Source organism: Rana temporaria, chromosome 3 (assembly GCF_905171775.1).
Source record: "Rana temporaria chromosome 3, aRanTem1.1, whole genome shotgun sequence".
Lineage (NCBI taxonomy): Eukaryota > Metazoa > Chordata > Amphibia > Anura > Ranidae > Rana > Rana temporaria.
In genome coordinates this window covers 111,847,593-111,872,926 of record NC_053491.1, presented here as the reverse complement: position 1 = coordinate 111,872,926, position 25,334 = coordinate 111,847,593, and the positions used below count along the sequence as shown (strand labels likewise).

At 47.2% G+C, this 25,334-nt stretch overlaps 1 protein-coding gene across 1 annotated transcript in view; it reads right to left on the bottom strand.

The window, feature by feature from the left end:
* Positions 1–13,173, bottom strand: part of STRIP2 (striatin interacting protein 2) — a 90,976-nt gene extending 77,803 nt beyond the window's left edge. Inside the window, exon 1 of the mRNA XM_040343247.1 lies at positions 13,067–13,173. Within this exon, the coding sequence (XP_040199181.1) occupies positions 13,067–13,105 (39 nt within the window). The 5' untranslated portion in view covers positions 13,106–13,173. The remainder of the gene's footprint in view (positions 1–13,066) is intronic.
* Between the last annotated feature and the right edge of the window lie 12,161 nt (positions 13,174–25,334).

The window sequence follows — 25,334 nt, the reverse complement described above, 5'->3', positions numbered from 1 at the left end:
AGTCAATCTATTAATCAACTTGAGTACAACCAGCCTGTTTTTTTTTTTCTTAAAACAATCAGTGCTGCCAGCTATATAGTTAGCAACACTGATCATTGTACGCACTGGCAGAACACAATAACACTGCAGGAGTGATTCCCCCATCCACAGGTCAGCAGGTGAGAGGGTGTGTGGGGACAGGCTTGGGAGAGATACTAGTCAGTGGCTGGGTAGGCACTGGTAGTATCAGAGCCAGATACACACAGGTTACATACGCCACGATCGTTAGAGCGAGAACAATAATTCTAGTACTAGACCTCCTCTGTAACTCTAAACATGTAACCTAAAAAAATGTAAAGCATCGCTTAGGATACCAAAAAAAATTGTGCTAACTTAACTAACTAACTGTTTTTTTAATGAATGAAACATTTTTTTCCAAAAAAACATGTTTGAAGAATTGCTGCGCAAATACCGTGCTAGAGCTGCACAATTAATCGTTAAAAAAATCGTGATCTCGATTCAACCCCCCTGACGATCTCCAATGCAGAGTTTGCTGATTCTTTCATATAACAAGTGGAGAGACTTTCAGCTATCAAAAGAAAATATCTGGGCAGTCTGCCAAGTTTTTAACAGGAAACATTGTAACTGACACTTCCTTCTTAGATCAAAGGGATACACTTCTGTGTGTAAAGAAAAAATCTGGGCAGTCTGCGAAGTTTGTAAACAAAATGAAACATTGTAACTAACTAACATTGTAACTAAATTTAACCACTTAAAGTCCAACACTTGTTTCTTAAGTTAGAAAGCAATATTATTTGCTAGAAAATTACTTGGAACCGCCAAACATTATATATATTTTAGCAGAGACTCTAGGGAATACAATGGCTATTGCTGCAATATGTTATGTCACACTGCATTTTCCCACTTCAATGAATAATAAAAACCATAAAAACAAAACAGTGAAGTTAGCCCATTTTTTTTTTGTTTTGTTTTAATGTGAAAGATGATGTTACGCCGCAACAATCGTGAGAGAATCGTGATCTATCTTCTAAGCAAAAAAATTGCAATTCTCATTTTAGCCAGAATCGTGCAGCTCTGTACCCTGCAACATAAAAAGTGCAAAGACCACCATAGAGTAATTTTCTAGCAAAAAACAAATGATGATTTTTACATGTAGTAGAGAAGTGTCAGAATTGGCCTGGGTGGCAAGGGGTTAATTACCATGAGTAATATACAAATAATTATTATAAGCACTGTGATCCTCTCAGTCTGCTGCAGTGTGTCAACTTGTATTTATATTGGCCGCTCTGAATGTAGCTTCTGACAGGCTGTGCAAGCAGGCCCGTATCTCCGGAACCATAAATGATAGCCGTCCCATATTTTAACCAGTTGTGGGGTAGCTCTTCCCATGCCTACCCCCAAATGTGGGGTTTCTGTGACCTCTGGTCATCGAGCTACAACCCCCCAAATTCGATCTTAAAAAAAAAAAAAAAAAAAAAAAAATTTTTTTTTTTTTTTGGCAAATGGGCCTATCTTGGGAAATGGGCCTGGAGCTGCAGCTCCATCAGCCCCATTGTTAATCCGGCCCTGCCTAGGGACCAAACACTCTTTCATTTTACAAGTGCTTGATAGTTGTGATGGCATTTATTTTGAAAGGCACCTCAACGTGTCAAGACAAAGCGACTTTGACTGACACATGTTGCAGTGTGCTGCCACCCATAGTAACGTACTACTGTGCGCTGTGTTGTATTGCATAAGAAACTGCTTTTGAAAGTTTCTCTCAACCCTTAATAACACTCACTTAACCGCCTGTCCCCTGTATCCTATTCCCTCTCAAATACTAATGTCACCCTCATCTGCAATCTTTCCCTCTCTTTCGGCATCTTCCCAAATGCTTTAAAACACGCACTGTCCACCCCCATACTTAAAAAGCCATCCTTGGACCCTACCAATCTACGTCCTAACTCCTTGCTCCCCTTTTCTTCTAAACTCCTTGAATGCCTGGCCTACAACCCACTCAGTAATCACCTCATAAAGAATAACCTTCTTTATCCCCTTCAGTCTGGATTCCCCCCCCCCCCCCCCCCCAACACTCCACAGAAACTGCTCCTCTAAACGTACAAAATGACTAACTAACCGCAAAAACCAAACTGACACTATTCTGTACTCCTACTTCTGGACCTTTCGGCGGCCTTTGATACAGCCGACCACCCCCTTAAAAAATAAAAAAAAACACACACACACACACACACCACACACTTTAATCCCTCGTCGCTCTCATTCTGCCTATCCCAACACACCTTCAGTGTCTCTTATAATTCTACTTCTTTCTCTCCTCTTCCCTTCTCCGTCGGGGTCCCTCAAGGTTCTGTTCTTGGACCTCTCCTATTCTCAAGCTACACCTCTTCCCTGGGTCAGCCGATCGCCTCACACAGCTTTCAATATCATTGCTACGCCGATGACACACAAATCCAGCTCTCAACTCACTCCATCAGTCTCCTCATGCATCACTAACTTACTAACACACATATCTGTCTGGATGTCACACCACTTCCTCAAACTCAACTAGTCCAAAACCGAACTCCTAATATTTACTCCCCTGACTTCTCTGTCAAGAGCAATGGCACAACCATCCCCACATGCCAGGGTGCTAGGTGTTATCCTGGACTAGGGTTGCCAACTCATCCCTTTAAAACAGAACACACATTACACAGGTTAGGAGGCTAATTTAATGCAAATAAGGCACCAAGTGAGTTTAATTACCTCCTTAATCAGCCACAGAACCTGTGTAATTAAATATGTGTTCCGTTTTAGGCTGGGTTCACACTACTACACTACTTTCATCCTACTTTGCTCTGTGTTCAATGTTTCCCTATGAGAGAGTCTTGTAGCGTCCTACACAAGTCGGTCCGACTTTGAAAATGCTCCCTGTACTACTTTTGGTCCTACATTGATCTTACTTCAGGCCCATTGAATATCATTGAAGTCGGACCAAAGTAGTATCCTGTTCATGAAAGTAGGATGGATGTAGGACCAATGTAGGATAAATGTAGGACCAATGTAGCAGAGCAAAGTAGGATGAAAGTAGTGTAGTAGTGTGAACCCAGCCTTAGGCTGGGTTCACACTACTACACTACTTTCATCCTACTTTGCTCTGCTACATTGGTCCTACATCCATCCTACTTTCATGAACAGGATACTACTTTGGTCCGACTTCAATGATATTCAATGGGCCTGAAGTAGGATCAATGTAGGACCAAAAGTAGTACAGGGAGCATTTTCAAAGTCGGACCGACTTGTGTAGGACCAGTTAAGACAGCTCTCATAGGGAAACATTGAACACAGAGCAAAGTAGGATGAAAAGTAGTGTAGTAGTGTGAACCCAGCCTCAAAGGGATGAGTTGGCAACCCTATCCTGGACTCTGAACTTTCCTTTTGGCACCACAGCCAATCCCTTTCCAAAGCTTTCCTCCAACATTTCCAAATGACGTCCCTTCCCAACCAATGAAACCACAAAGCTCCCGATCCACTCCCTGGTTATCTCTCGCCTTGACTACTGCAACTCACTCCTCACTGGCTTACCTTTAAATAGACTATTCCTCCTTCAGGCCATCATGAATGCGGTCTGCTACCCCTCTCCAGGCAAATCCCGCCATTGGCTGTCACTCGCCCAATTAATTAAATTCAAAATACTAACAATAAGTTACAAAGCCGTCCACAACTCTGCCCCAGATACATCACTAGCCTAGTCCCAAAATACCAACCTAATCATTCTCTTCGCTCCTCCCAAGACCTCCTGCTCTGTAGCTCTCTCATCGCCTCCTCCCATATTCGCCTCCAGGACTTTTCCCGAGCCTCTCCCATCCTCTGGAATACCCTACCCCAATCTGTCAGACTACCTGCAAATCTATCCCTGAAAACGTTTCTCTTTGGGGAAGCCTACCCTGCCTCCACCTAACAACTGCACTTTTATTTTCTTCATCAGCTTATCCCCCGCAGTTATTTCACTTCGTATTAATTGACCCTACCGTTTAGACTAAGCTCCAACGAGCAGGGCCCTCCGATTCCTCCTGTATCCAATTGTATTGTAATTGTACTGTCTGCCCTAATGTTGTAAAGCGCTGTGCAAACTGTCTGCGCTATATAAATCCTGAATAATAATAAATATATTATTATTATTATTATTATTATTATTAATGGCCCCAGGATGTGTACACCCTCAGCTGCTGCCTCTACAGCTAAAGGGGGACAGTAAAAGCATGGCTCACCTGTGGTCTTTTACCTCCTTCCCTCACCTGTTAGTGTGAACAAGCCCTAAAAACCTATAAAATAACATGTAATAAAACTGGACTGTACAGTGAAGCAAAAAAAAATGTATTTGATCCCTTGCTGATTTTGTACATTTGCCCAGTGACAAAGAAATGATCAGTCTATAATTTTAATAGTCGGTTAATTTTACCAGTGAGAGACAGAACAAAAATATTCTGAAAAAACGCATTTCAAAAAATGAATAAAGGGATTTGCATTTTATGGAGCGAAATAAGTATTTGATCCCTTCACAAAACATGATTTAGAACTTGGTGGCAAAACCCTTGTTGGCAATCGCAGAGGTCGGACGTTCTCTTGTAGTTGGCCACCAGGTTTGCACACATCTCAGGAGGGATTTTGTCCCACTCCTCTTAGCAGATCCTCTCCAAGTCATTAAGGTTTTGAGGATGACGTTTGGCAACTCGAACCTTCAGCTCCCTCCACATGTTTTCTGGGATCAAGGTCTGGAAACTGGTTAGGCCACTCCAGGACCTTAAAGCAGAGCTCCCCCTAAAGCGGAACTTCCGCTCATCGGATTCCTCCCCCCCTCCGGTGCCATCGACGGGTATCCTTTCCCACTTCTGGGAGTTCAGCCGCGGCCAACGCGGTGACATCACAGCGGGGCTCCGTCCTCATCCTCCCCCGGGCCAATAGGAGAGAGGAGCGGGTCCTCGCGCATGCGCAGTAGGGTTCCCGGCGTGAAGCCGAAGGGCTACACTGCCAGGTACCCTTACCCGCAATGGCATGGGAAGCACCCGACAGCTGTTGGATACATCAGCTGAGGTGCCGACATCGAGGGACTCCAGGATACTTTTTTCCCAGACCACCACTTTAATGTGCTTCTTCTTGAGCAACTCCTTTGTTGCCTTGGCCAGGTGTTTTGGGGCTTGGTCATGCTGAAATACACATCCACGACCCATTTTAAATGCCCTGGCTAAGGGAAGGAGGTTCTCATCCAAGATTTGACGGTACATGGCACCACCCATTGTCCCTTTGATGCAATGACGTTGTCCTGTCCCCTTAGGAGAAAAAAAAGAAAAAGACACCCCCCAAAAGCATAATGTTTCCACCTCCATGTTTGACGGTGGGGATGGTGTTCTTGCGGTCATAGGCAGCATTCTTCTTCTCCAAACACGGCAAGTTGAATTGATGCCAAAGAGCTTTTTTGTCTCATCTGACCACAACACTTTCACCCAGTTCTCCTCTGAATCATTCAGATGTAGAGGCACGTCTGGTTTGCCAATGACCATGTGCTTTCTTGAGCAGGAGGACCTTGCGGGCGCTGCAGGATTTCAGTCCTTCGCGGCATAGTGTTACCAGTTGTTTTTTTGGCGACTATGGTCACAGCTGCCTTGAAATCATTGACAAGATTCTCCTGTGTAGCTCTGGGCTGATTCCTCACCGTTCTCATGATCATCGAAACTCCACAAGGTGAGATCTCGCATGGAGCAACAGACCGAGGGAGATTGACAGTTACTTTGCGTTTCTTCCATTGGCGAATTATCTCACCAACTGTTGTCACCCTCTCACAAAGCTGCTTAGCGATGGTCTTGTAGCCCATTCCAGCCCTGTTTAGGTCCACAATCTTGTCCCCGACATCTTGGACAGCTCTTTGGTCTTGGCCACGATACATAGATTGGCATCTGATTGATTCTGTGGACAGGTGTCTTTTATACCGGCAACAAGCTAAGAATAGGAGCACTCCCTTTACAAGAGTGCTCCTAATCTCAGCTCATTAGCTGTATAGAAGATAGGGTTGTCCCGATACCACTTTTTTAAGACAGAGTACAAGTATCGATACATTTTTTCCCCCCAAGTACTCGCCGATACCGATTACCAATACTTTTTTTTTTAATGTCATGTGATGCACTGATAGATGCCACCGAACTAATGGCCGGCAGTGGCACTGACAGGTGGCACTGACTATGCAGAACTGATGAGTGGCACGGATGGCTGGCACCGATAGGTGGCACGCACTGATAGCTGGCACCGGCGGATAGCTGGTACTGATGGATGGGCACTGACAGATCGCTGGCACTTATGGGCAGGCACTGAAATAAATGACATGAAAGGAACCTAAACTATTTTTTCATACGGCCTGTGATGCCCATCTTGCTACACCCTGCGCTTAGCCACATAAAAGCAGCAGCGGACATCTTGTTACACCCAGCCCGAACTATATGGGCTGGGTGTAACAAGATGTCCACTGCTGGCTTAAAGCGGGGGTTCACCCTATTAAAAAAAAAAAAAAAAAATTTATTCTAGCATAAAATTCGGCATCGTAGCGCGAGCTACAGTATGCCGGTCTTACATTTTTTATCCCCGTACTCACTGTGCTATTGTACATTGAAGATTCCGGGGAATGGGCGTTCCTATGGAGAGAGAAGGTGATTGACGGCCGGCCCTGGCACGTCACGCTTCTCCGGAAATAGCCGAAATAGGCTTGGCTCTTCACGGCGCCTGTGCGCAGGCGCCGTGAAGAGCCGAGACCTACTCCGGCTGTCTTCGGGGAGCGTGACGTGCCAGAGCCGGCCGCCAATCATCCTCCCTCTCCATAGGCACGCCCATTCCCCGCGGGAGTCGGAATCTTCAATGTGCAATAGCACAGTGAGTACGGGGATAAAAAAATACAGATAGGCATACTGTAGCTCGCGCTACTATGCCGAATGTAATGCTAGACTGATGTTAAGGAGGGTGAACCACCGCTTTAATGCGGTCGAGTGCAGGGTGTACCAAGATGGGCGTCGGGACTTGGATTGGTTAACGCACTGACCGTGTACAACGGTAACACGGAGCGTCACTTCAGTTACTGAATGCGACGGCTCCGGTCACCGATGGATGATGCGGCTTCCCCCCTGCCAGCTTACCTGCTTGAGGACTCACTCTCTGCTCTGCCCGCTGACTTCCTGTTGCACACCGCCTCTCTCTCCCATCAGGAATTCGGATGAAGCATCGGGAGCATTTGCACGAGTACAAGTACTCGCGCGAATACTAGTATCGGGACAACCCTAATAGAAGGCACCTGGGAGCCAGAAATCTTGCCGATTGATAGGGGATTAGATATTTATTTCACTCATTAAAATGCAAATCAATTCATAACTTTTTTTTTTTTTAAATGTGTTTTTCTGGATATTTATGTTATTCTGTATCTCACTGTTAAAATAAACTGACCATTACAATTATAGACTGATAATTTCTTTGGCAGTGGGCAAACGTACAAAATCAGCAGGGGATCAAATACTTTTTTCCCTCACTGTATATAAAGCTAGGTTTAGATACGAGTCTAAAAACCTCACAACTCTGAAAAGCATTTTGCATTCGGATCACTTTTCAGAGGTGACCGACAGGCAGTGAGGAGGCGATGTGAGGCCTCCTTGTTGCCCGTTTTTATCCCATTTTTGCCAAACAAATGCGGTGGCGACAACTTTGGAGATTTCTCTTGAAAGAATTGTATTCAGTGGGCTTGCTGCCTGCCAGTTATAATTTGTTTAGTATTTTTTGCCACCAGCGAAAGTATGTGAACACCCCTGTTCTCTGACATTGCAGTTTAAGGCGCTTGTCTTAACATCTCTCCCACAACCGCTAGTCCAATACAGCCAATCAGTGACAACTCAATCATCAGTGGAGTGTTCTGATCATAGGGGGGACCTGTCTGATATGTGTGATGATGGGGGACTACAAGTCCCATAGATCTATAGATTGGCAATGATAGGGGACAGGGAGTCTTGTGCGTTCTATAGCTGGGTGATGATGGGGGACGGGAAGTCCTGTGGGTTCCATAACTTGGTGATGATGGGGGACGGGAAGTCCTGCGGGTTCTAAAGCTGGGTGATGATGGGGACGGGAAGTCCTGTGGGCTCTATAGCTGGGTGATGATGAGGGACAGGAAGTCTTGTGGGCTCTATAGCTGGGTGATGATGGGGGGACAGGAAGTCCTGTGGGCTCTATAGCTGGGTGATGATGGGGGAGGGAAGTCCTGTGGGCTCTATAGCTGGGTGATGATGAGGGACAGGAAGTCCTGCGGGCTCTATAGCTGGGTGATGATAGGGGACAGAAAGTGCTGTGGGCTCTATAGCTGGGTGATGATAGGGGACAGGAAGTCATGTGGGCTCTATAGCTGGGTGATGATAGGGGACAGGAAGTCCTGCGGGCTCTATAGCTGGGTGATGATAGGGGACAGAAAGTGCTGTGGGCTCTATAGCTGGGTGATGATAGGGGACAGGAAGTCATGTGGGCTCTATAGCTGGGTGATGATGGGGGACAGGAAGTGCTGTGGGTTCCATAACTTGGTGATGATGGGGGACGGGAAGTCCTGCGGGTTCTAAAGCTGGGTGATGATGGGGACAGGAAGTCCTGTGGGCTCTATAGCTGGGTGATGATGGGGGAGGGAAGTCCTGTGGGCTCTATAGCTGGGTGATGATGAGGGACAGGAAGTCCTGCGGGCTCTATAGCTGGGTGATGATAGGGGACAGAAAGTGCTGTGGGCTCTATAGCTGGGTGATGATAGGGGACAGGAAGTCCTGTGGGCTCTATAGCTGGGTGATGATGGGGGACAGGAAGTGCTGTGGGCTCTATAGCTGGGTGACGGGAAGTGCTGTGGGCTCTATAGCTGGGTGACGGGAAGTCCTGTGGGCTCTATAGCTGGGTGACGGGAAGTCCTGTGGGCTCTATAGCTGGGTGATGATGGGGGACGGGAAGTCCTGTGGGCTCTATAGCTGGGTGATGATAGGGGACAGGAAGTCCTGTGGGCTATATAGCTGGGTGATGATGGGGGACAGGAAGTCCTGCGGGCTCTATAGCTGGGTGATGATAGGGGACAGGAAGTCCTGTGGGCTCTATAGTTGGGTGATGATGGGGGACAGGAAGTCCTGCGGGCTCTAAAGCTGGGTGATGATAGGGGACAGGAAGTGCTGTGGGCTCTATAGCTGGGTGATGATGGGGGACGGGAAGTCCTGTGGGCTCTATAGCTGGGTGATGATGGGGGACAGGAAGTGCTGTGGGCTCTATAGTTGGGTGATGATGGGGGACAGGAAGTGCTGTGGGCTCTATAGCTGGGTGATGACGGGGGACGGGAAGTCCTGTCGGCTCTATAGCTGGGTGATGATGGGGGACGGGAAGTGCTGTGGGCTCTATAGCTGGGTGATGATAGGGGACAGGAAGTGCTGTGGGCTCTATAGCTGGGTGATGATAGGGGACAGGAAGTCCTGTGGGCTCTATAGCTGGGTGATGATAGGGGACAGGAAGTCCTGTGGGCTCTATAGCTGGGTGATGATGGGGGACGGGAAGTCCTGTGGGCTCTATAGCTTGGTGATGATGGGGGACGGGAAGTCCTGTGGGCTCTATAGCTGGGTGATGATGGGGGACAGGAAGTCCTGTGGGCTCTATAGCTGGGTGATGACGGGGGACAGGAAGTCCTGCGGGCTCTATAGATTGGTGATGATGGGGGACGGGAAGTCCTGTGGGCTCTATAGCTGGGTGATGATGGGGGACGGGAAGTCCTGTGGGCTCTATAGCTGGGTGATGATGGGGACAGGAAGTCCTGTGGGCACTATATATGGGTGATGATGGGGGACAGGAAGTCCTGCGGGCTCTATAGCTGGGTGATGATGGGGGACTGGAAGTCCTGTGGGCTCTATAGCTGGGTGATGACGGGGGACAGGAAGTCCTGCGGGCTCTATAGATTGGTGATGATGGGGGACAGGAAGTCCTGCGGGCTCTATAGCTGGGTGATGATGGGGGACGGGAAGTCCTGTGGGCTCTATAGCTGGGTGATGATGGGGGACGGGAAGTCCTGTGGGCTCTATAGCTGGGTGATGATGGGGACAGGAAGTCCTGTGGGCACTATATATGGGTGATGATGGGGGACAGGAAGTCCTGCGGGCTCTATAGCTGGGTGATGATGGGGGACTGGAAGTCCTGTGGGCTCTATAGCTGGGTGATGACGGGGGACAGGAAGTCCTGCGGGCTCTATAGATTGGTGATGATGGGGGACAGGAAGTCCTGCGGGCTCTATAGCTGGGTGATGATGGGGGACGGGAAGTCCTGTGGGCTCTATAGCTGGGTGATGATGGGGGACGGGAAGTCCTGTGGGCTCTATAGATGGGTGATGATGGGGGACGGGAAGTCCAGTGGGCTCTATAGCTGGGTGATGACGGGGGACAGGAAGTCCTGTGGGCTCTATAGATGGGTGATGATTAGGGTGACCACGTGTCCCGGATTGCCCGGGACTGTCCCTTAATTAATACTTGTGTCCCGTGTCCCGGACACCCTCATTACGGGACAATACAGAGTCCCGGAATTGGCCTGGGCCGATCTAATGCCCCCTAAAATAGCCTTTGCATACATCCTCTCTGTCTCAGCCTGTGGTGGACCCCTAGCTGACAGAGAGTGAGACCCCTTTTTCTTTATTCACCGCCCCTGGCTCAGTGCCCAAACTGGTTGCTACCTCCTGCCTCCCGCTTGGCGTGTAGCAACCAGTGACGTCAGAGCAGGAGAGAGGGAGAGACCTATAGCAGCAGATGAGAGTTTAACTTCCTCCTCCGCGCCTTCTGTTCAGCTCCACCCACCTCCTCGTGTATGCTCTGGAGTCCAGCCAGGCAGCCAGAAGAAACATCAGACTCTGAGACAGACTGCAGTGTACAAACTAAGGCAAGTAACATTGCAAAGCACTGACCAGCATTGAAGATCCATCGGTGTTATAATCCTGTCGGCTCTCCCTCAGCAGTCAGAGTTCAGTAAGACACTGGAGTGTGTGTCTGCACTCTGCACAGTACACTCAGAGGCTTGCTCCAGATAAGGGTCGGCAGGAGAGACACTGACACATGACACCCTGGATGGAAGGAGGAAACTTCCTTAGATATCAGGGCAGGGTTCATGCTGGGACTTGTAATCCTTCACTTTTGGGGATGTGACTCCCCCCCCCCCCAAAAGTGAAGAACTACAGGTCCCAGCATGAACCCCTCAGAGCTGAAGATGTTTCCTGCACACATGATAACTCGTCACAGCCAGTCCTGTCCGGCTGCTCCCTGTCTCTTCTCTCCCACTACTTGTTTGCCTCTCCCTGCAGCAGCCCCCCCCCTCCTCCTTCACCCTCAGCCTTTCATGTTCTGCCACCTCTTCACCCACTAGTCTTGTTACCCCCTCTGTATACCAAGCAATCCTCTCAGGAGTGGCTCATCAGCGACTATCACAACCTCAGAGTCCTGCCAGCATTCCATTCATTGCTCCTTCAAACTGCCAGAAATGTTTTAGTTACTCCACTGCAGCGGTGTAACTACAGGGGGCGCCATTGCAACCCAGCCTCATACTCCAGGGGGTCCATGCAGCTTCCCTCTAAACCTGGATAGGAGGGGTGGCATATAGAGGAACTGATGCCCTCCATGTTCTTCTTGCAGCCACTGAATGCCTGCAGGAGGTAAAGGAGGAAAAGCGGGCATTCAGTGGCTGCAAGAAGAACATGGGGGGGGGGGGGCATCAGTTTCTCTATATGCCACCCCTCTTATCCAGTTTCCTTCTGCTGCCCACAGGTCCCTCAACACTCTCCTGGCTGATCTTCCCCAGTAACTTCTCTGCTCTCTCCCACCTCACCCCCTATTCTCCAACCCCCTGCTGTCCTCTGGTCCCTCCTGTGCTGTCCTCTGGTCCCACCTGTGCCGTTCTTCAGTCCCCCCCTCCTGTGCTGTTCTTCAGTCCCCCCTCCTGTGCTGTTCTTCAGTCCCCCCTCCTGTGCTGTCCTCTGGTCCCACCTGTGCTGTTCTTCAGTCCCCCCCCTCCTGTGCTGTCCTCTGGTCCCACCTGTGCTGTTCTTCAGCCCCCCCCCTCCTGTGCTGTCCTCTGGTCCCACCTGTGCTGTTCTTCAGCCCCCCCCCTCCTGTGCTGTCCTCTGGTCCCACCTGTGCTGTTCTTCAGTCCCCCCCTCCTGTACTGTTCCTGATTTGAAGGAACTGTCCCTCATTTAGGGCATTGTCCCTCTGTCCCTCTTTCCTCTTTGTTTGTCCCTCAAGGAGCCAATATAAAAGAATAGTAGTGGTAAAAAAGCACCTGTGGGTTTAACCATTTTTATTTTTGTTTATAATTCTCCTACATATTTTTGCTAATAGGTGTCCCTCATTCCCATCTCAGAAAGTTGGGAGGTATGCCTCTATCCATCCCACGGTCCCCCTGTCCATCCCACGGTCCCCCTGTCCATCGCACTGCCCCTCTGACTACTCTGTGCCCCCCACTCAGTTGTTCTTCTTGATGCCTAGGGCCCACTTTTGATCTTGCGCATGGGCCGCTGATTTCATACGCCCCTGCCCCCAAAATCTGCAAAAAAAATGGGGGGGGGGGGGGGTGTCCCTGAATGGCAGTTTGGAAATGTGGTCACCCTAGTGATGATGGGGGACGGGAAGTCCAGTGGGCTCTATAGATGGGTGATGATGGGGGACAGGAAGTGCTGTGGGCTCTATAGCTGGGTGATGATGAGGGACGGGAAGCTGGATTAAACAAAGGAGCAATCGATCAACCAATCACATCCCCTCCTTCGTTCTATAAAGTTATTGGGTGCCATGGAGGACACTTCTACTATCTGCTCCATAGAACCCCGATGCTGCCCTCTGCTCACCCCGCCCTTCCTCTGTGACTACAGGGTGACTGTTCAGTAGGCTGTGATCACCCGACTCTGTTCAGTCCCATGCCTGGCACACCCACCCCTTCCTAGGCACTCAGTGCTGCCATTCCCCCCTCCACAAGGTGGCGCTCTCCGCCGTGTCGGTCCTACCCATCCCTCACCCCGGCTCACCTCGGTCTCCCTCTTCCTGCTCTTGCTGTTCCCCTCCATGCCGAGTCCGCAGCTGTCACTCCCAGCTCGGTAACACACACGTGCTGAGTAGAGGCGGGCCTAGGCACCACCCCCTGCATTTCTAATTAGCTGAATGGTTAGCTGCGGTGGGGCGGGGCGAGGACTTGTTTTTCTTTACCCTCATTGGGCAAAAGTGAAAAGAGGGCGGGTTTGTATGACAGGACGCCGTGGGACGCTGTTGTTCTGATAGCTGAGCTTGAGGGGGTTAGGAGGGAAGGGGGAGGGGCGGTGACAGGTAGACGCACTTCCTGCCTCCTCACCTTTATCACACTGGACTGTGATATACCCCTCAGCTTTATTTCTCTGCTTGCAGATGGGCCGATCTCTCGGCTATACACCATACAATCTCTTATACAGTCACCAACATTATATCATAGGCAGAAACACGTAAACTCAGCTTTTAACCACTTTCCAACCAGGCTTTTGCTGTTTACAACTTTAAATCAGTATTTTTTTTTTGCTAGAAATGTACTTATAACCCTCCAAACACTATCCTTTTTTTGCAAAGACCCTAGGGAATAAAATAGCAATTATTGCAATTTTTTTATGTCACATGGTCTTTGCGCAGCGGTTTTGCAAACGTTAAGAAATAAATATGTACCAGCTTTTTTTTTTTGTATGATATTATGCTCAATAAATGGATACCCAACATGTCTCACTTTGAAATAGAATAGCGACAAACTACGGTATTTAAAAATCTCCATAGGCGATGATGTAAACACCAGTTTGGAGATACAGAGGAGGTCTAGGCTAGAATTATTGATCTCTAACGTTTGCAGCGATACCTCACGTGTGCGGTGCGGATATTTACGTATGCGTTCGCTTCTGCGCAAAAGCATGGAGGGATGGCAGCACTTAATTTTTTTTCTTATTTCTTTTACTTTTTATTTTTACACTGTCCCTTTATTTTATTTAATTTTTAAACACTTTTTTTCCTATTACAAGGAATGTAAACATCAGTTGTAATATAAATAAGGATGACAGGTCCTCTTTATGGAGAGATCTGGGATCAAAAAGACCCCAAATCTCTTCTTTACCTTTAAAAACAAAAGATGAACATTTTTTTTTTTTTATCTTTTGCTTTTAAAAAATAAATAAAAAATTATTTACTTCCAGCCTGGATGGGAAGTGATGTCATGACGTTACTCCGGTCCTCCAAGGCCATAGAGTCCATCAAAGAGTGTTAATAGAAAATTGAGGTAGTTGCATGCTATTATGGCATATAAAACAAAGAAGATTAATATACTCTAAAATACTGCAGCTGTCACTAATGTGCTCCCACAGATGACAGTAAATAACAATAAAAATGTGACAGTGCTGTAACATTTTTATTGTTATTTACCATCAAAGAGTATTAACTCCTTGATCGCCTATGGGAGCAGTCGGCCGCACCAGCTGATCATTTCTTGGTGGAAATGGTAAGTCCTGGAAACACCAGCGAGTGGCCGGGGAGGGGGGGGGGGCACACCTCCCTCCGCTTTAGAAACTGCTCCAGCAGCTCAGGCCTGTTTCATGAGAAAGCCACCTACCGGCTGTAAAAAAAAAATAAAACTATACTGGGGGGTAATGGCTGATATCTTCAGCCATAATCCAGGTCAACCACTTGCAAACCGCAATGTATATATACCGTATTTATCGGCGTATACCGCGCACTATTTTGCCCTGAAAATCAGGGCAAAATCGTGGGTGCGCGGTATACGCCGATACCCGCTTTCCCGCCACGAGTTTGAATACTGCGCCGACATATACCGAGCGCAGTACACACATATATATCTTCGGGCAGTCTCGGCACTTCTCGCGCTGACGTCCTGAGCGTACAGGACGTCAGCGCGAGAGTTGCCGAGCCTGCCCGACGATACACGAGTGTACTGCGCTCGGTATATGACGGCACAGTATTCAAACTCGGCGCGGGAAACGAGCGGGGAGGACGCCGGACCCGACGAAGAGGACACCCGAAGCCGCAGACGGACCCCGGACCCGACGAAGAGGACCCCCGGAAGCCGCAGAAGGACCCATACCCGACGAAGAGGACACCCGAAGGCGCAGACGGACGCCGGACCCGACGAGGCCGCCGATGGACGCCGCGCAAGACACCAAAACTGTAAGTACAAAAAAAACTTTTTCCACAGGATTCGGGGCAACATTAGGGGTGCGCGGTATACGCGGGAGCGCGTTATACCACGATAAATACGGTACGTATCGTGATCAAGTGGTTAAAGTAGATCTATAGGCAAAACTTTTTATTTTTAATAATTTTTGGAGAAATGGAGGGTTATAACCCCTGTCAGATTATTTTTTCTCACTCTCTTTGTCCCATTGGGGAGATTTACCGTCACTTCCTGTCCAATAGCTATACAGGAAGTGAGAGGGAAATCCCTGCAAATTAAAGGAAATTCTTAGCCCCCCCCCCCCCCCCCCATCAGGTCACCAGAACTAGTGTCCCCATTGGAAGATTTCCCCTCTATTACCGTTTTCTCTCAGAGATAATGGTAAACAGGACAGATAGAGAGGGTGAATCTCGGGGGGCACAGACAGCAATAGAAATCAGGTGTTCTAATCCCTCTCTACTCCATCCAATACGTAAAAAAACAAACAAAAAAGTTTTGCCTTTAGTTATACTTTAACAGCTTGCCATCCAGGCCAATTCTGATATTTATATTAAAGAGGAGGTTCACCCGAAAAGTAAATTTTTAACCTTAGATTGATGCTCAGTTTTTTTAAAATCAAAGCAGTACTTACCGTTTTAGAGAGCGATCTTCTCCGCCGCTTCCGGGTATGGGCGTTCCTATTTGATTGACAGTCTTCCGACAGTCGCATCTATCGCGTCACGATTTTCCGAAAGTAGCCAAACGTCGGTGCGCAGGCGCCGTATAGAGCCGCACCAACGTTCGGCTTCTTTCAGCTACTCGTGACGCGATAGATGCGACCATCGGAAGACTATCAATCAAATAGGAACGCCCAGTCCCGAAGACCATACCCGGAAGCGGCGGAGAAGATCGCTCTCTAAAACAGTAAGTACTGCTTAGATTTTAAAAAAACTACCCGATTCCCCTTGACAAAAAGAGCATTAATCTAAGGTTAAACATTTTTTTTCGGGTGAACTCCCGCTTTAAGGCTTGTTCACACTTTTGACTACATTTCTGATGCTCAATAAAGGCTCCCATAGCATTTGTATGGCATTAGTATGGGCGTCACACACGTCAATGAGCTTTAGAATGGGGCGTTAAAAACTTTCCCTAAATGCCCTATGTTTCATAGCGTTTAATGAGCGTTGCTGTGGGATGTTAAAACTGCTCCACAATGGAAAGTGACAGAAATAAATTAATTTTAACACTCTGCAACCGCGCCAGAAAAGCCTGCCAGAGCGTTTGAAAAGCGTTACCATAGCGAACTAATAAAAAGTAAGACGCTAACACATATGTGATAATTGCATGTGAACAAAGAATAAAAAATAATCGAAATTAACTTCTCCAGCACTCTACTTGCCTGAGCTCCCAGGAAAAGCTAGCACCGCATGGTTAGGTCTGACACTGGCTCAGCCAGGAGTTAGCAATTGCCTTTTGCAGGCAGGGACCATGTGTCCCTTTTTAGTGTAGTAATGAACTGTATTATCTATACTATACGAACTGCACTATAAACTCTGAACTGTATTATATACAGTTGTGCTCAAAAGTTTACATACCCTGGCAGAATTTATGATTTCTTGGCCATTTTTCTTTGCATCCTGAACAATTTTCCTGGCAGTTGTGGCTGAAATTTTAGTTGGTCTACCCGACCGTGGTTTGGTTTCAACAGAACCCCTCGTTTTCCACTTCTTGATTAGAGTTTGAACACTGCTGATTGGCATTCTCAATTCCTTGGATATCTTTTTATATATACGGCCGCCGTGGAAGCAGCAGCCTTATATAGTGTGGGGCATGGACTTAGCCCCTGAGCCATGATTGGTCAAAGGCACCCTGCCTTTGGCCAATAATGGCTCTCATAGCACATTGCGCTGTGATTGGCCAAAGTATGCAGGTCAGGTGCATGCTTTAGCCAATCAGCACTGCATTATGGGGCACTCCATGGCAGGCGACTCAAACACCCAATGTTCAACTTGAAGATTGAGACCATCCTTACTGCTGTAGCTGCAGCCTTGATCCTGGTATAACTGCTTCCCATCCAGGAAATTTTTATATGTAGCACCCTCTAGTGTAAGTGTAGGTACATTTATGTTTAGGTTCATGGTTAACTGATTAGTCTTGAATCTGGGACAAGAGTTTCTTGCAGGTCGGGGCTGGATGACTCATACAGGCAGGTCTTTGGCGTCTCCCCCTGGTTCTGGGAGTTTGGAGAAACTTCTAGAAGCTGGATGGCAGAGGCCAGGACGGTTGATCTGCATACTTAGGGAAGCTCAGCCAAGCCTCAGGGAGTGGGCCTGACATGGTCTTTGAGCCAGCCCTTAAATATGGATTAGTCATGCTGTCAGAGGAGTTGGTGGAAGATGGAATTCCAAGTAGACGGTTGGTGGCCTTGAGGGGAACCCCTTGGCTTTTACCCCAGACTGGAGCTCGGGCTGGCTTGGGAGGATCCTGAAAGTATTGCAGTTTGAAAGGAATCATACCCAATAGGCAGTGGGAGCAAGGACCATGCGAGTATATCAGCACAGCCAGGGACTTGCAAGGGGAAAGACTGCCACATGTAGCAAGCCTTTCTGGAGGACAGTGTTGTGCTTAAGTCTTCCTAGAAGACTCATACAGAGTCACATATAGGGTTGTCTGGTGCCCCTTATCTGACACGCCTGATCCTTTAGGTTGGCAAAAAATACCCTTGCCTGGACCGTATCTAGGATCAGACCTTAATACTTCATACTTTGAGCTGCTCTCAAGGCTGACTGTCATTTATGACCCAGTCCAAGCTTTCTAAATACCGCACTGTGCAGGCTATGCTCTGTTCTAGAGCCTGTAGTGAGTGATCTCTGAGCAGGTTGTCCAGGTACCCGGGCGAGCACCAAGATTCCCTGGGCCCTAAAAGACCCAGTACTGGTGCTAGAATCTTTGTGAACACCTGGGGTGCTGTGGCAAGCCCAAAGGGCGGCGCCACATACTGGAAATGACATTCCTCTACTGCAAATCGCAGGAACCTCTGATGATGTTGACAGATAAAGGATGTGTATTTACACATACCCTACATGGAGGCCAAGAAGTCTCCCATCTGGAGCGAGGCTACTACTGAGCAGACAGACTCCATCCAAAAGGACTGGCTTAATAGATGCTGGTTCAGGGATCTTGGATCCAAAATTGGCCTTGTGTCCCAGCTTGGTTTCTGAACCGTAAACAGGTTCAAAATAAAACCCTGTGCCCCTTTCGGATACAGGAACCTGTATAATCACTCCCTGATGCACTAAATGATCTAGTGCCTGAAACAAAAAGTTTCTCTTTGGTGGATCCGAGGGGAACGTTTGATCTTCGAATGCCGAGGGGGAACCCCCCACAATTCCAGCTTGTAATCGCATGAACCACTGTTCTTCAAACGTCTGCAAAGTGCAGCAGCCGCCTTCCCTCCACCCGATAGAGTGGTGCATCCCCTCAAAAGGAGGGCTTGGTGCAAAGTTTAGAAGAGTTTTGGTTCCAGGGTTTCTTCTGGCCCTGTTCACTAAATGACCATTGTAGGTCATCTTACATGTCACATTCTATTCATCACTTTACTTATATTTAATTATTTTCCTTTCATCACACACAGGCACTCACATATTTATTTATGCATTATATAAATTTACATCACCCATTTTTTTTATTATTTTCATATTTATTTCAATTAAGCACAAATATTGCATTACTGCATCGGGGAATTCTACTCAAATACCCCATTTTAATTGATTAAATGGCAAAAGAAAGAAACAAAATATAAATTTTACTCTTCTAGAGTTTTAAAATCTTTTTCAAATATACCAAGCAGGGTTTGGATTGGTTTAGCCTCCAACCAGCAGTTCAAAAGAACCGATTCTCCACTCAGTAAATCAGACTGAACTATATTTCACAGGTGCTCTCCTCGATTCTTCCTCCTCTCCACGGTCTGCATACACGCGACTCCTTGTAAACCCTGTGAATTGAGGACATATCTGAGGGGTGCAGAAGGGCTCTTACGAGGTCCCCTGCATCACTGAATATTTCTGTTTCGTTTTATTCTGGTTGGGTGTTGCACATGATCTCCATCAGCTAAATGGCAAATATACCTGCAATTTTAATGAAGATGTATATTGTCAACACTACAATGTTTATTTTAATAATGCTTACATTGGTCAACAAGTAAAAACCTTTAACGTTTCTTAAAGTAACAAAATCTCCTGATAAAGACCATGAATATAGGGGTCGCATAGCATTGGGGTACTCGCATGTAATGTACAACTACCATGTATTGACATCTTTTGTAAATGTGTCTTTTATATCACTGATGGATATCATCTGTTGTCTCACATTCCGACCAGAGCTCATATTTTAATTTTCTTGAACCAAATTTGTATTTTGTACTTCAATAATAAAACATTGAAAACAAATTACATTTTGACAATGGCGTCACTACCCCCCCCCCCCCCAACAATATGCTGTGCCCCCCCCCCCCAACAATATGCTGTGCCCCCCCCCCCCCAAAAAAAAAGTATTCCTCCCCCCTCCCTCTGCTCGCTGACACTGCATAATGCGAGCACTCATACAGCCACAGCCGCCGGTGGGGGGGCGCAAGCCTTCATCTCAGTTACTGAAAAAACAGGACTGATTTCTCTCGTCCTTAGGACAGTAGAACCAGCCTGTAAATTCCAAGAGTGGCGACTGCAAGCTGAGCCTAATGTCGGTCTATGACACTCTCTCACAGCCCAGCGAGTCCAGCCACCCCCTCACATACAAGCAGGGAGGAATACAGCGCCTCCTCCCAGTCCTGCCCACACTATCCCGGCGTGCTGTATCTGAAGAGGGGATGTGTGGGCGGGAAATATGAAAATCGGCAGCATTCCTGGCTGTGTGTGAATGATGCCTGAGATTCTAGCCTGGACCTGTGGGTAAGTGTGTGCACTGCAGACTGCAGTACACTGTAAATCACTGAACTGTATTATCTTCATCCCTTCTCTCCCCCCCCATCTGTCTCCCTCCCCCTCTCCTGTTCTTTCAAGACATTCACAATTTACACAATTTGGCAGGTAATATAAGGTGCAAATTTCTTTCCTGCATCCACAGATTGCAGGAAAGAAACTTGCATGATTCCCCCATCAACACAGACAGTGGTGACAGGGAATATCCCTCCTGCCCAGCCATTGCATTCTCCCGACAAACAGTGATTATCACTAGTGGCTATACAGTAACCACTAGTGATAATCATAAGAGAATCTGCTCATTAATGGTTCAAATCTCAGCCAGTTCCTGCTGAACCAGCTGAGGTTTAAACGGTCTATGGCTGGTCTTAGCCCAAACATTGATGATCAATGTAGGAAAAAAAAGTGATCAATGATTGATCCCTTTTTTCATTCAACTATTAAAAAAGGAAATGATCCAATTCCCCATCTACACATTATAGGGGGGTGGAGGAATCCTCCCAGTGTGGACCAGTGCTGGAACAACCAGAGTTGCTGTCCTGTCCTGGCTATTCACAGCGCTGGTCTCTGTCTCCCTGGCAGTGGCGGCAGCACATTGGAACCCAGTGCTGGTTACTTTATGGGGCTGATGTACAGGAGGGCCAGCACAATTTGTTGTTAGAGATGGGCTAGGCATGTTCAAAATTCCACATGCCAGAGCCTGCCAGGAAGCCCACACTGCACAGCGCTAATCACAGGCAGCGAGACATTTCCCGGTCCACAGCTGCACAGATCAGGAAATGTCTCACTGGCTGTGATTAGCACTGTGGAGTGTCGCCTTCTTGGCGGGATCGGGCATGTGGGATTTAAAACACACCTGAGCCCATCTCTATTGGTTGTACAGTTGAGCTCCCTGCAGGTTGGCTAGCAGCAGTGGAGCCTTCTCTGGCAAGCTGATCGGGATGCAATCCAGGTGATGCTCCCAGTCAAATCCTAGTGTTAAATATCAGTGATTTTATTGATCAAAGCCCACACTTTACAGGCATAGAGCCCACATGGCTGAACATACGGTTGATATATATATATATATATATATATTTATATATTATAGTTGTACTCTTGATGCCAATACTGTGTTTATTAGATCTAAATGGGAGCATCACCTGGATCACATCCCAATCAGCATGTCAACAGAGGAGGTTATAAAGCATTACTTCTGCTAGGTGACCAGCTAGGGGCTCGGCTCTCTATAACCAATAGTGCCAGCCTTCCCTTGCATGCATCCATAATGTCACCAGTACTAGGTCCTAATAGACTGCCGCCACTGCCAAGGAGACAGATGCCAGACCAGCGCTGTCAATAGCAGGGACAGGACAGCTGGGGAACCCCACTGTGGCAGAACACCAGGGCCCGGTGGCAAGACAACCTTTGCAACCCTAATAGTTCTCCCACTGCTTTGGAACCTTATATTTCCTTGGTGTGCTGGTGACATATCTCTTGTTTTCTGCCACCCTGGAGGGAGCTCACTGCAAAACATGTGAAAGTGCCTGTTGTGGGATCATAGTAAAGGGCCCCAGGAGATAGAGAATATATATATATATATATATATATATATATATATATATATATATATATATATATATATATATATATATATATATATATATATAGCGCATTTTTTAGTTGGCCCCCTGTCCCCCCCTAAATATGAAAGCTGGAGACGCCACTGTTTGACGACTATCTCTACTGCTCAAAAACCCCTTGGGGAACCCATCCAGTTTTAGAATACAATTTTGGGGTGTGCAGCTCTCTAATGCTCATTTGTGGGTTTTTTTCCTCCATGGGGTATGGTTTGTAGAATTTTGAGGAAAATACATTCAATCGATTTTGGAATAGGGTTTAACATAACAAAAATGTGGAAAGCGTGAAAGGCTGCAAATACTTTCCAGATACAGTGTACATGATCAAATGCATTCCAAGCAGGCCCACCACCTTTATGCATTCTGCTATTGCTAAATTGCATCTCAAGTTGGAAGCAAAACCCATGATAGAACTTCAGAGAGACTAGTTAAAAACCGAATCTGAGCTGGGAGGGGATTCCTGCATTTTTGGCCAGTGACAATTCACCTGAATGCAACAGCATAACCCAAGTAGTCATGAATATAAACCAAGTAAAAGGTTTAATACAAGCAGAAAAAGGTGGAAAGTGGAAAGGGATTTGCCTCTCGGAGTAGATGTCCATTCTCCCAAAACACCAACATAAAACTGAAGCATGATGGGAGTGGGAGGAATTATATCTGGCTAACAGCATTGTCTACGCCCCTGAGAGGCAGTAGTTAATTCCTCGTTTCAGAATTAAATGTCCCACAATGAATGGAAATTACACCCCATTTCTCTACTCCTAGACTTTTGCAGTGAAAAGGGAGGAAACCAAGTTATTCTTTACAAGCACCTCAGCTTTAACTTGTGTGAGCCTCGATATTGGAGCATGGTTTTGCATTGTGCACCTAGTTCATGCTACAGAACACTCCCTATGAAGCAGTAGGTACCCCTAAGTAGGTATCCCTGCCAGTGCAAAATGATCTGTCCCAACCTCTGCCACTTTTGCTCAACAGCTTAGCCTGATGTGTTAACTGTTAAACCGTTCAACGGGCAGGACCACTAATAAAAATGTTAGAGGGGCAATCAGGAAAAAAAAAAAAAAAAAAAGCTGGTTTTATTGCTAAAAAGTGCTTATATGGCAACTTTTAGTGGGTGGGGGGATAGAAATAATGAAAATAAAAAAAAAAGAGATTTTTAATACAGCTTACCTGTAAAATCTTTTTCTTGGAGTACATCACGGGACACAGAGCGGCATTCATTACTATATGGGTTATATGGAGTACCTTCAGGTGTAGACACTGGCAATCTCAAACAGGAAATGCCCCTCCCTATATAACCCCCTCCCATAGGAGGAGTACCTCAGTTTTGTAGCAAGCAGTATGCCTCCCAAAATGGTCCTCAAAAAAGAGGGGTGGGAGCTCTGTGTCCCGTGATGTACTCCAAGAAAAAGATTTTACAGGTAAGCTGTATTAAAAATCTCTTTTTCTTTATCGTACATCACGGGACACAGAGCGGCATTCATTACTATATGGGATGTCCCAAAGCAATGCTTACAATGAGGGGAGGGAGAACATCTCCAAGACAAAAGGATTTAATTTAGAGATATACTCAAATCATAATAAATCCAACTTAGTTGAGAAAAATAATTTTTAAATTTTAAATTAACTCAAAAAAGAGGAGCCCCCGGAATCCGAGGGTCTCAAACTGCAGCCTGCAGCACTGCCTGCCCGAAGGCAGTATCAGTATTCCTTCTTACGTCCAACTTGTAGAATTTTGTAAACGTGTGGACAGAAGACCAGGTTGCCGCCTTGCAAACTTGAGCCATAGAGATCTGGTGGTGTGCTGCCCAGGAGGCGCCCATGGCTCTAGTAGAATGAGCCTTTAATGATACTGGAGGAGGCAACCCTTTCAAGCCGTAGGCCTGAGTGATTAATTGCTTAATCCACCTAGAAATGGTGGACTTTGCAGCTGCCTGCCCCTTCTTGGGCCCATCCGGTAGAATGAACAGCACATCTGTTTTCCGGATCTTCTTTGTAGCTTTAAGATAGGCCTTCATGGCCCTGACGATATCCAAGGTATGCAGCAACCCTTCCTTTCTGGAAGTAGGTTTAGGGAAGAAGGATGGTAATACCAAATCCTGGTTCAAATGAAAACTGGATATGACCTTCGGTAGGAAGGAAGGATGAGGGCGGAGAACGACCCTGTCCTTATGAAAAACAAGATATGGTTCCTTACAGGATAAGGCCGCCAGCTCCGAAACTCTTCTTGCGGAAACTATGGCAACCAAAAATACTAACTTCCTTGTCAGTAGAACCAAAGGAATATCAGCCAACGGCTCAAACGGTTGTTTCTGTAAACTTGACAGAACAAGATTTAAATCCCACGGACAAAGCGGGGATTTAACTGGAGGTCTAATACGTAAGACCCCTTGAAGGAAGGTCTTAACCAGCGAGTGGGTGGCCAGCGGCCGCTGAAACCACACTGACAGAGCAGAAATCTGTCCTTTGATTGTGCTTAATGCCAATCCTTTATCCACTCCTAGCTGGAGAAAACTTAATACTCTATCGATGGTAAATTTGCGAGAAAGCCATCGCTTGGACTCACACCAGCCTACATAGGCCTTCCAGACCCTGTAATAAATCACCCTAGAGACCGGTTTCCTGGCTCTGATTAGGGTAGAGATTACTTTCTGAGACAGACCTCTACCCCTGAGAATCAGGGATTCAGCTTCCAGGCCGTCAAATTTAGATGCCGTAAGGCAGGGTGGAGGATCGGACCTTGCGATAGCAGGTCTGGCCGTAGAGGAAGAGTCCAAGGGTCTCCCACTACCATCCTTAAGATTAGTGAGTACCATGCCCTTCTGGGCCATGCTGGAGCTACCAGGATGACTGGTATGTGCTCCACCCGGATCCTGCGCAGCAGGCGGGGTAGTAACTGGAGCGGGGGAAACGCATAAAGAAGTTTGAACTGATGCCAAGGGCAAACCAACGCATCGGTTCCGCAGGCCATCGGATCCCTTGAGCGGGATATGAACCTGTCTAGTTTCTTGTTGAGTCTCGATGCCATGATATCCACGTCCGGCACTCCCCATCTTTGGCAGAGTGCTTGAAAGACTTGTGGATGCAGAGACCATTCCCCCGGCCATAGAGTCTGGCGGCTTAAGAAGTCCGCCTGAAAGTTGTCCACTCCTGGAATGAATATTGCCGATATGCAGGGCACATGAGCCTCTGCCCATAGGAGAATCAAGCTCACCTCTCTCTGAGCGGCTTGACTCCTGGTTCCCCCTTGGTGATTTATGTATGCCACGGCCGTGGCATTGTCTGATTGAATTCTCACCGGGAACCCCTGCAATTTTGACGTCCAAGCCCTGAGGGCTAGTCGAGCAGCTCTGAGCTCCAAGATGTTGATGGGCAACTGCTTCTCTGGCTTTGCCCAAGTACCTTGGCGAGTGCAACCATCCAAAATTGCTCCCCAGCCCGTCAGGCTGGCGTCTGTGGTCACTATCTTCCAAGCCACTGGGCTGAAAGACTTCCCTTTCAGTAGATTCTGAGGGTCTAACCACCA